This window comes from Channa argus, chromosome 19 (genome assembly GCF_033026475.1).
Source record: "Channa argus isolate prfri chromosome 19, Channa argus male v1.0, whole genome shotgun sequence".
NCBI classification, from domain to species: Eukaryota; Metazoa; Chordata; class Actinopteri; order Anabantiformes; family Channidae; genus Channa; species Channa argus.
Window position 1 is genome coordinate 17,909,470 of NC_090215.1, and position 12,571 is coordinate 17,922,040.

At 41.2% G+C, this 12,571-nt stretch overlaps 1 protein-coding gene across 2 annotated transcripts in view; it reads right to left on the reverse strand.

Moving 5' to 3' along the window:
• Positions 1–12,571, reverse strand: part of LOC137104933 (cadherin-12-like) — an 88,125-nt gene that overhangs the window by 11,635 nt on the left and 63,919 nt on the right. For both annotated transcript variants that reach the window (XR_010911762.1, XM_067486823.1), the window contains exons 7-8: positions 8,289–8,542; positions 3,317–3,453 (exon numbers count right to left, since the gene is read on the reverse strand). Coding sequence is in view for 1 of the 2 variants with exons in the window: in XM_067486823.1 (XP_067342924.1) it covers positions 3,317–3,453; positions 8,289–8,542 (391 nt within the window). In the remaining variant the exon portion in view is untranslated. The remainder of the gene's footprint in view (positions 1–3,316; positions 3,454–8,288; positions 8,543–12,571) is intronic.

Sequence of the window (12,571 nt, forward strand, 5' to 3'; positions counted from 1 at the left end):
AGAGACACAATAAATTATATATATATATATATATATATATATATATATATATATATATATATATATATATATATATATATATATATATATATATATATATATATATATATATATATATATATATATATATATATTTTTTTTTTTTTTATCTTTTCTTGAGCAGATACTAAACCTGCAAGCTGCTCCCCCACTGGTTAAATGCTAGAAAACCTCTGATGAGTCTGCAATGTGTCGGTGCATAAATTGCCCCCAAATGCTGCTGTTTTATGATGCTTGTGATTGATGATGAAATGCAGAATTAGATAAAAACACACAGTAAATGCATCCCATGCCTGCAAATAAAGAATGTCTCACGTTACAGAATATGGCTCTAAGGGGAGAATAATTTCTTCACAAGCATTTTCTTTTCCTCTGCTCCTGTTATGGGTTGCGGTCATAAGATGTGCTACACATATTAATTATATTGTGAAAGCCCACTTGAGAGGGGCTCACCCGAATCCAGGCCTGTTTGTTACAATGTTTCCTCACTGCAGCGACACAGCGGGGAAATGTTCTTTTTGTGTGGAAGCTTGAGTAAGGTAAACTTTATGGATTTGATGTGGGAATAGCTTTCCTCGCAAGTGAAGGGGGCGGGGGGTTTACTAGGCACTTGTTTGTGTGAGTGCCAGCGTACAGGTGCGTGGGTTTGTGTGTCGGTGGACGGTTGAGAAGAACTCGGGGGTGGGGGTGGGGGTGGGGGATCTGTAGAGTCATCTCAAGGGGATCGGAGACACAGCCACGGCTCAGTTAGTCACCTGTTTCTGACCTTGATGGGAAAAAGCAATCTTCCCACTGAGGTAAAAACGACACTGAGCATGGGATTTGCTGCTTTACACTGACTGAACCACTAACACTGATGCTTGGCCAGCACAAACACTCATCTGTTTTTGGCACAACGGGCTGAATCCTCTAAAAGCTTCAAATGTTCCAGATCAAATAAATCTGTCATTCTGTAAAGTGTTTCCCAAACATCTGGATGAAAGAGACTTGAAAAGAAATCTTCATTACATTCCTCCTCATTCCATCTGAAAAACTCTTCTGTCATCAGTGATTTATCTTTCAGCCCACTAGGTGGAGCAATAGTATAGTGGTTAACTCAAATCTGACGGGCGTCAGCAATTCAGGCCAATAACACATGCTCTATTTATTTTATTGAATCTGAATCTTGTACTGCTGCAGAAGGCTTGGGTGGTCAGCCACACACTTGCCTGCCTTATACCACTTAACTACTGGATATTACTTTTTAATTAAGCCAATTTTAGTTTAAAACAAAATAAAAAAAAATCCATCTTTGCAAGCAATCAACCACAAATCTATAAAATCTGATGTAAAACAGAGATGGAAATCAGATAACAGATTACAATCTGTTAAAAAGTGCAAATGTGGACAGAATAAGAAAAAACGCACAACACAAAACTCTGTTGAGTGTGAAACTAAATTCATTTGCTGTAACTGATAGAAGTGCACGCCTTTACGTGGCCTCTTGCCAAGGTTATTATTGCGTTTAATAAATCTTCCTCTCTCTTTGGCTCCTAAAAATTGCCACTGGACTTAAATGCCGTAAAGCAAACTGGTAATCTAGCCCCTGCTCTTATTTAGCACACCTTCTGCTGTGTACAGTCTCTGGAGAGCAGCAGACACTGCTCTCATTTTGCTGCATGACTGCAGTGTCTAGCAAGGTCCGGGCGAATCTCTGAGGCTTTGCGTGAAGCTAAAAGTCTTTAACTCAGGTGCTAATCATCACCGAGTAATGGTAGCTTTATTCAAGCAAAATGTCATCCGGCAACTCATTTTGTCGGACATTTTCCTTCGAGTCATTGTAATGGGGAATGAAAGGTGTGGGTGGATAAATGTTGAAGAGCATTAGTCAGCAAGGACACATAGTAGATGCAGAGAAGGGTCAAACAGAGAGACCTGCGATAATTTCCTGTTTGTTGAAAAATGCTGCACAGTGCCAACTGAGGCTGTTGGAGACTGTAGTAAAGTCAGAACTTTTTTAAAGCATGTGACCTCTAAACATACAATGCGTTATATCTATGGGCATTGAAGGTATCTTTGCGTTAGTGTTTACTGCTCTTCGTCATGGTCTGAAACCTGAATTACAGACAGAAAACATCCCGACAGGATGCATCATCGCGGAGCCATAAGAGCTCACTCACTCAAGGTCAAATACAGATTTGAACTCGGACGCTGGGGCACAAACTCTGGAGTGCTGCCTTTATCTATGTGCTTGCTGCAACAGTGCAACCATTATTTCTTAAACACTGGCTCTGGATGTGATTTGTTATTTTTTTTGTTGTTTTCTGTCACAGGGATAATTGTCTCTAGGCGCGCATCAGAAGTGCTGAGGGGAAAACCAGAGAGGGCAGAGGCCTGGATCAGAAGCTGAGTGAAATGTGGGTGGACGAGGGCCACGCTGCTTTATTTCTGCATCAAGTGTGATAGACTCCCATCTCTGTCCTCCTCCTCCACGTCCTCCTCCATCCGCACTCTATCCTTTCATTCTAACTCATTCTTCAATTCCTTGACACCCATGCACAAAGGCCACACAAAGAACACACACACACACACACAGTGAAAGCAGAATTTGCATGTCACTGCCATGACCTTGAGGGGAAGTGAGTAATATCAGTTTCCAAGGCGACAATGACTCAAGTTTTAACAGCCCATATTTCACAGTCTGTCCTAATGAATATACAGCGTGGGTAATTTTGATTGAGCACCAGCCTGCCTCTGGGATAATGACTTTGACGGTTCTTAGCAGATTTGATGACTTGATGACGATGGATTCGCTTATTTATCCGGAAATTTGCTCCACTTCCTTCATAAAAAACATAATTAGCTTGATGACATGTCTTAAAGCCACAGCTCGGCATTAGTTCGGTCTTCTCAAGCTCCCAGCATGCAGTGATGCAGCTGCAGCTGCTTGCTGTAAAAAAAACTCTGGGAAGGTTTACATTTTACTGCAGTGTAAGTAAAAGTTGACTCTGGCAAGAAAGGCTTCCTCCCCAATGCCAATGTCATCAAACGTGTTTTTAAAAAAAAGGCAGTTAAAAATGAAAACAGTTGAGGTGAGTGTGCTGGAGGAGACAATGTCCTAAAGATACATTCCTCCAGGAGAGCCATCATAGTTTATAGTCACCTATAAACCTTTCTAGCAAAATGGGATTGAGTATTGACTTGAGCAAAAGTGTGTTAAATCCTTCACACAGATTATGGCGGGGGGACGGACGACGACACCTGCATGAATCACAATCGATCTTGTTGTCATACTCACTAAGTTTGGTCGCTACGATGGAGATATTGTGCTGGGCGATGCTCTCTCTGTCAAGGAGTTCGTTTGTGGAAATGGTTCCCTCCACTGGATCAATTTCAAAGTAGCTGTCCAAGTCGCTCTTCCAGTCGATGGAGTACCTGAAAGAAAATGTTGGTTTAATGGTATTTATTTCCAAGGCAAAAAAGAGAGAATTAAACTACAGTGATTTCCCCTCCGGTCTCGTGCATATCATGAGTTGGGTGTGATGTAATGTTGGCGTAGCCTTCATTACTCATTCTGAATGGTCATTTCCAGAAAATGTGCTGAGGATGGCATATGCATTCCAATCTAGTAATTGGGGCACATGTACGTTGTCCGTGCTGAGCCAACGTTTTTTTTCTTGGGGACATAAATTCATTTTAGGCACTGTTGAAACCGTATCAATCTCTCACGGCCGATGAACAACAATGGAATAAAATGGTGGTTTGGTGTCTGAGAACAGTGTAATGCTTTTTTTTTTTTTTTTTTGGTTTTGTTTTTTAGTGGGTCCAAATGCAAACAATGAAATAAGAAAGACTTGAAGCCAGACCGCATACCCCTGACAGAGCCATTCATCACGCCATGCTATTTGATCTTAAAAGGCTATTTTTCATTAACGATTTCGTGATAGTTGCTGGAGTTCCTGTAGGAGAAAACATGTTGTTGCTTTGTTCGCCTTCCCATTGAGGTCAAAGGTTGGGGGTCCAGTGCCTTGCTCACGGGCACTTCCCCATGACTGACACTTAATTTCTGAAGGGCCTTTCAAATGAAGGAAAGCCTTGACATGCCATTTTTAGCTTCTCACAGCAAACAATTACTCAGAAATATTCATCATGCTTGCTTTTTATACTATAGAGCCTCGAAATCATTCGTCTTGGACATCACTCATCATTTGTTTTGCTTTAATTAGAATAATTACATTTTCTGTTTAAATTCTGATTTGTCCACGTTGTCTCTTTAATGCCGTAATGCACACAGCCTCGAAGTGAATTTGATCGTGTCAAAAAAGCTTAGTATGAGTCGCTTTGATAACTATTGCAGCCAAACTCCCGCAAGAGTTCTAAAGATCAGTGGTGTGCAATTCATCCTCAGGTCAAATCGCTTTTTTGTGGAGGGTGTTATCTGAGTCCAGCTGCTTCTGATGCATGCATTTACAGTTAGTTGTTAAAGAAACTGCATCATAAATCGCAATCTGTGTCTGAATGTTTGACAATTTCTTTGAACAAGGCGACAAACCCCCCGCCAGCTCACTCACAATCCCTCAAGCTACAGTAAATGGCAAACATTTTTCAGAAACTCAAATTATTTTTGTATTCATGTGAGATACAAATCATCAAAATGTTTTAACTTGTAATTGGTCCAATCTCTAAGCTATCTTCAAAGAGAAAAGAGCTCATCAACAGCCGTGAGAAAGAAATCACAGATCTAAAGAGTCTACTTAAACTCAACTCACTACTGATAGCTGTAGATATGAAAATTAATTACATTGTCCTTTCCTGCTTTCAGCTGCAGGGATGATTATTCAGTCCAGTGAACATTACACACAATGCACACAGTCATTTAAGAAAAAAGGGAAGGCATGTATGAGTTTATTTTCCACACTCATTGATTTTTACTGTTTGAGGCTGTGCCACAGTAGAGCCTTTAACGTGCGGGACCGATGTGGCTCTCCAGCGTCTTGTGATTTGCGAGATTACCATTTTAGACAGAAGCCAAAAGTGCAGTCTTTAAAACTCCTTCAAAGTCGAGGAAGCTCTTTAGAATCGGCCAACAATGCAGTATTCATGATGCCCTTTTGTTTCCACAGCTACAGATAACTTGGCACTATACTGCTAAATAGCAGAATCAGTCGAGTCTAAAGTCTAAAAGCATAATTCCCTATGCATAACGGGTCATTGGATCTATTGTTTTGAAGTGAGGAATGTAAGGCTGCTCTCCGAAGGCACACAAATGAACAATGTCAGCAGTGATATTGATGAATATTTAAAGTGCTAGACACAAAGTGGAGATGCAGAGAACGGAGGCCATCAGCTCCTTGTTGTACAAACCTCAGTTTATTCACATTCTTTTGTTTGCTCTGAAATAAAATATTCATAATAAAACAACTACTGTCTAAGTAACAGGTGTTATTGCTCTTTATGTAACACTCAAGTGACAAAAACCATCACTACAAAACAATCTGCCCAAGCTAAAGCTGGTGGATTGTTTTTTGGGGTATTTTTAAAGGGTGGGGGGTCTCATTCATTTTTTAAGAATGCACTTCTTTGGGGGGCACTCTATTGTTATCTACTGCTCCAGCTTTATGTTACAATAGCATGTGTGTGTGTGTGTGCGTGTCTGTCTGCACTTCTGTGTGGTACCAGGTGCATAGGGAGACCAAGAGAAAGAAAAGGAATGATTTGCCCTGGGTATAAATCAGAGGTTTAGTCAGGCATGTCAGATGTATCAAACTGAGCAGTGATGTTTGAATCTCTCACCGGATAATTACTAAGAGGAGCACAGCCACATAAAGTACACTGCCTTGTAAATGTATTACCCTTATTGCTGCTATACCGTTCTAAGGTTATTTTTATTTGCATGCATGTTTGCTACTAAACACATTTTTTAATGTTTTCTATATCCAAGACTTGTATTGTCTAGGCGCCAGTTTATTCTTTCTGGTCTAACCAGAATGCCAGAAAACCAGAGTGGCCGTTAGCACAGTTACTGCAAAACTATTTTAAGACTTTGGAAACACAGAAGCACAGAGGACAGCTTCCTCTGTGTAACTTTCTAATTACTGATACGATCTAATGCAACAACACCTCATAAACATGAACCGATTCGAGTTTATGTCACTGAATGGTTGTTATTAGTCCATATCACACCCATAGTTATGGTTTGGTGGGTCACGTACTAACTAATTACTACTTGATATTGTTAGTCAGTGTTGTTACTTTAGTCGATGCTGTGTCCGTTCTTTAACCAGCACCATGATCTTTCCTGACCTTGTTTTTGTGCCTAAACCATTAGTGTGTATTTTTGTGCCATAACAAATTGGCATTGCAGTGCATGATAATGACCTCTTAAGCCTACTAGCATAGCAAGCAGGCACCTACTGGCCTGAGGCTACGGTGCTGATACACACAGACAACAACCATTGATACCATCCAAACTGAGCGCAATAACTCCTTCTGAAAGCAAACACTAGAAAGCTTTATACCCTAAAGAGCGGCAGCTATCGGCACGTTTACTGAAATAACTCTTTTATGTCAGCCTCAGTTTGCAACAGCTGAATGACTCCGTAGTAAACCCTCACGAAACAATCGTTATCGAACAAAACCTGAAACCACCATCTCAAAATCAAAGCGTAAACACTGGTCTCCTTTCACAAGTGCAAATGCAAATGCTGGCCCACTAATAAAGTTGGAAAATCGTCTTTGTGGCGTATCATCACCAACATCTCCTAAAGCTGATACGGGCGGGATTTTACATGGCAATGTCAAATGTTCTATATAGATTGATTAGTCCTCGAGCTGATGAGTAAAACTGACGATCCTCTCCAGATTAAAGACATGATGACATTGATGAATGGAGACTGGAGGTATTGATGAATGGATTAGAGATCTAAACCCTTCGATCACTGGCTGCAGTATCACAGTACTTCTCAATTTAGCTCCTTCATCCTTGGAGGAGTAATGAGGGATATTTGGTTCAATAGTAAAGCGTCTCAAGGTGAAGATGTGCATTTAGATCCAGGCCTATGTTGGTTTCTATGAAATCCTGAGTAAGATTTACCCCTGGTTACAATATAACATTATAACCATTACTTTAGGCCACAGTTAGTCACTAGATCTTAGTTAGTCTCTTTATATGAACCCGTAGGAACAGAAAAGAAAGTGTGGATAATTTATACATTATTTTCACTCCATTTCCTAAATAATGTGAGCACAGAAGAGAGGATGCACACACCCAAATCAATGAGGTGTTTCATTTTATTTAGTTCAATTAAATGCACAGACATTTGAGCTACATCTTCTTCAGTGTGCAATAAGTTCCTAATTTGCTCCACATCAGCTTGTGGAGTCCTTTTTAACTTATTATGAACTTATTTTAACTTATTATGAACATGAACATTGGGATTTAGATTATATAAACGGTTTAAGCTTTCAGCACTTCCATAGTAACTGATCTTTACGCTCTGTACAGTCCCTGAATGCCTCATGCACATTGAGTGACTGAAGCCTTCGCTGCTCAAGTTCATGTTCTGTAGCTGATAAAAAAATACAAATTGTGAACATTGTCATATTGTATTGTAGTATGGTTTTGTTTTGTGGTTTTGAGTTGTTAGGGAGGTTTTCAGAGAGGCAAATCTGAGAATCGCTGTCATTAACCACTTGTCTGTTGTCACAATAGTTGTTAATAAGTACACTGACACTTATCGTTGGTGAATAGCTAAAAACAGCAACAAAAGGCATTTCCAAAACATTCTTCCTCTGTGCTAAATCGTCACAATTTGAACGAACTAAAAGTCTCACTGATTTATGAGCTTTAAATGATTTAGGTAAAATATAAATGATTAGATGTTTTCTTTCCAGGGATTTTCATGTTTGGTGTGTTTATTAAAGTACACAGTGAAAATGAAGTGCAGATGTTTAATTAAAAAAGGTGGAAAGAGGATGCAATATGTGTTTTTAACCAAAAGAGAATAACTTGTATCATCCTGTCCCTGTAGATCCCATTAAGACTGCGAATTTTAACTGTTTGACATGAAAACAAACAGCATTAAAGGTGATACAGCTTTTTCACAAAATAAAATGTTATATCAAGAGTCACACTGCATTCATTGTTGCACATTTATCCTGATACAGCAAAACTGGCTGAATGCGTTTAGAAATGACATGTTGATAAAGTAACGTGTAAAGAGTTAAATTGTTTTTTGGGGTTTTTTTAAGACAAAAGAGTTTAACTTTACCTGACCGGGCTGCTGCTGGCATCTAAATCCTGGGCCGTCACAGCTCCAATAATGGTGCCCGCTGGTGTGTCCTCATACACATCCATCACATACGAGGGCTTGTTGAATACCGGGGGCTCATCCACATCCAAGACGTTAATCTTCACTGTTGCTGTGTCTTTAAAAGCCCCAAAGCTCTGAAATCGTGGATCCAGATGAGCGTTGGCAGCATCTACCTTGAAGGTGTAGGCCTTCTTGGTTTCATAGTCCAAGGGCTACAAAACACAAACAACAGCACAAGATAATTTACTTTCACACCTATGGTTTATTTATAAGTCTTAATCATGCAGTAGAATGTGTCACCCCTTCTGCTGTAATCTACTTTCTCTGTAGTGCTCATTCTGTGCAGGTTAAGGGCTCTTGAGGAAACGTAAGTGAATGTGAGCATCAGTGTTGACAGCAGTTCACTTTTGTTTATTCAAGCATGAGTAACTGCTATTAGATGGTAACATCAGCCTCCTCATATCCTGTAAATTTCATTTTTTTAGATGATTTCTTATATTTATGTTGTCTCTCAAAACACACATTTAAATAGCATTGTTCTCACCTGCCAGAAAAGCCCAAGTAAAGGAGCAAACGCATGTTTAAAACACTCTTCGACACGTTATCAGCACGTACAACACCAGGTCGCGCCAAGTACCAGCTCATGACTTGCATGAGGACGGAAACTGGCTATCTATTAGTAAGACTAGTTGAGCTAGAGAAATTGGACTACTTTGTGTGCCATGGCGTTCAGATGAATGGGAATATGGGGTAACTTATGGTTTCAATGTGGTCAAGCTGTGAAGTACTCTGTCATGTGGCACAGCAGATTTATGACAGCCTGATGCAGACTGCAGGGCCCGGGTCAGAACATCAGCGTCTGGGACATCTGTTTCCTGAGAGGACAGGTGTTCATTCCATGTTAGTTTATTGTAGAGCTGCACAGTTAATCTAATTGCAATCTATGCAATATCAGCTTGTGTGGTTATATCATCACAAAGGTCTGCAACTTAATTGAATAAATATAAATGTGTATGAAGTTCGTGTGCAGTTTGCTCAGTATCTACCACACACAATGATGAGATCACCAGTCAGTGTGTTTAGGCAGTGGAGCATGAGCCGGTTGTGGTCACATGACTGACTGGTGTGCAGAGAAGTGACGGCAACTTGTAGCTTGAATTGATGAATTTTCAGACCCACTAAGCGACTCTATCAAAAGTGGCTGTGACTCCATTGCTGCATGTGTTCAGTGTGTCTATGGGGAGGGGCAGCCGCACATTCAGTTTACCCATCAGCAGCCACAAAGAAGTGTGAATGGGCTGTGAATGGGCTGAAATTCAAACACTTGTCCCCATAAACTACAGTACTTCTCTTCTGTAATTCTTCTATACATTTTTCATGTTTTCTGCAAGTTTGTTTGTACACTTGCAGTGAGAAACACACATCAAAATGAGCATTAATCTGCACATTTTCCTTAATAATCAAGCAAGGAGACTCATGATACCATTTCTTATATCAAAAACAACAATCAAAATATTGTCCACAATAATAGTTTGGTTTTTTTTTTGTCCTTTCGGCTTATCCCGTGAGTTCAGAGTCACCACAGCAGATCATTATACGCATGTTGATTTGGCACAGTTTTTACGCCAAACACCCTTCCTGATGCAACCCTCCCCAATTTCTACCGGGCTTGGACCAGCACTGTACAGCTGGGAAGGGGAAGGGGCTGTTAGGGGTTCAGTGTCCCTGCCAAGAGACACTTCGACATATAGCTGCGACTGGGGATCGAACCACTGCCCCTGTGGATGACTACCATCACCAACTGAGCTACTTTGTCAAATCACACAGCGGTAGTTTAGTGTTTAAATGAGCAGTCAGTAGCAGAGTGGAACCTCAGGTCCTGATCAGGCTCCTGTTTCACCCCATCAGAGTGAGAAAGTTGAGCTACACTTACTTGCTTCAGAACTTTGGCCCTTTACAAGTGTTCTTAACGCAAAGGCTTAGCAGTTCATACGCTCTGCCTCTTCAAGCCACTGACATATCAGCTCAGGGTCAATTAGTCAAAAGCGAGGGCAGGAATCAGCATCCCCAGCATGTCTGCAGCCGAGGTGCAAACATCCGACAGCAGTGACACCCATGTTCGAGTTTCTGCCCGTCTCTTGCCCTCTCATGTGTGACCAACCATACTTGGCAAGCTTGCCGTCGGTCATGCTCCACTGGCCTGGAGTCACATGAGAGACATTCCTTTCTGTGTATTTCAAATTGACTAACATGTAACCACTATGGCAGCATCGCTATCTTCCTGCTCCAGGCTTCTCTGGCATGTTGTTCCAAAAGGCACCAAGTGAAAACAGCTGGTAATAGCACTGCAAAATGTGTTTGGGTAAAGGGAGAGTGAATGTGCGACAGGAGGTGCAGTGGAGAATGTAGGGAAAAAAGGCTTTTTTGTGATGCAAGATATATATGACCAATCATGTGTCCACTTTAAATGCACACGAATGAGCGATCTAATTAGATTCCAAGCACTAGAAATGATCAGAGGTGGTGCAGTCATGATTTCACAGTGATAACAGATGCTAATCAGGTCCTCCGCCTCCCTCCATCTCCATGGTTTCACAGTCTTCCGACTACAGCAGGTGTCCGTAAAAAGGAAAAAAAAGAAGAAGAAAGCTATGTGAAGGCAAGCCAATCTGAAAGCAATCATTGACCATCAACCACCATGATTGGTTTGATTACAGTGCACCAGATGCAACTGTCTAGGCAGAGCTATAAGAGCCTTCAACAGGAAATACACTCCCCTTTCAATCTCTTCTGAGAAGTGACAACACAGAGAGAAGCTCAAGCTCCCCAAAGCAACAGTCCCCTATAAAAAACTGAATTCATTGTAGGCGTCATTCAAATGCTGATCCCTACAATCAAACCAAAAGACTCCCCACCGGGCTGCACCTACAAAGCAGTCTAAAGTGTGCACCAGTCATTATATCAGTTTTCTGAGCTTCCCGCTGGTTCCAGTAAATTGCTGGAAATTAGCAGCAAAAGCAACTCAATGTACTTTCTTTTCAAAGAGACTCAAATAAACCCGTCAATAATACAGTGCAATCAAAACTCACCATTGTGTGAATGTTACTGAGTTTATGTGCTGTGCAATAACTATGAAATAGCCAAGTAACTACAATACAAATAAATAAATACTTAATGAGAGGCCCTCGTGCACTGTATACCATATTGTGCCTGGACCAGAGTGTGCAGGCAGTCATGCATAGCTCAGCTGAAATATGTGCACAGGTGGGTTAGGAGGAGGGAAGGCAATGCTTTGGAGGTGGACAGCAGGAGGTGTATACCAGGCCTCATTAGCCAGAGTCTCACCGGGGATGAGGAGAAGCACTGCTTTCCGCCTCAGCTTGCTGCATCACCACAATTAGGGTACAGGCCCAAACTCTGACCCTCTTCCTGTCTAATTTTCATGCAATGGCTGGGCAGCAGAAGCGAAAGGGAAATGCTCCTTTCGCAGGCAGAAGTTGTTTTGACACAAATCTACTAGCAACACACATCTGTTATTCTGGAAGTCCAGTTGACAAATTTGTGGAAATAATACCTCAATTGCAAAGAGCAGAGCATGAGAAATATTATTCCTGTGGGCGTGCAGACTCGGGAATGTTAATAGTGACTGTTAACAGAGCGAGCTTGTTTTAAGCTTTCCTCGCTCAGAAGCAGTGGGACGTTCAGAGCTAACACCTCAGCTACTGTGCTCTACCTGTTTGTGCATATAAAGCCAAAACACAGCTGGTCAAAGCTGAGTTGAGCCTGGTTTGGTACACTTTGGGCCACTGTCATACAGAAAGGGTCAGAGAAGGGCAAACAAGCTAAGAGAGCTGTTTCATCTACTGTAAGTGCGTTGCTGTTGAGTCACAGCACCATTTGGGGGATGTGAGACACCAGATTGTGTCCCGTTAGATACCGTTTGTGAATTCTGCTACTTCAGTCATTGTTGTTCCTGTATTTTACCCCAAACCATGACCTTTCTCTAACACAAGCCTTCTTGTTATTGTGCCTAAAATGAACCAAGAGCACGTTTTTGTGCCAAAACTAAACGCTGCAGTGTATGAATTGCATGATGAACGTACTGGCAGCTGGCACACATCTGTGATGCCGATACCAACAGACAGTGGGTGTTAAATGGCGTAATAACATCTGAAACAGGCACAATTTGTTAGTTTAATCAAAGAATATTTGATTTAGAAAGCCCAAAATCACAAAGCTGC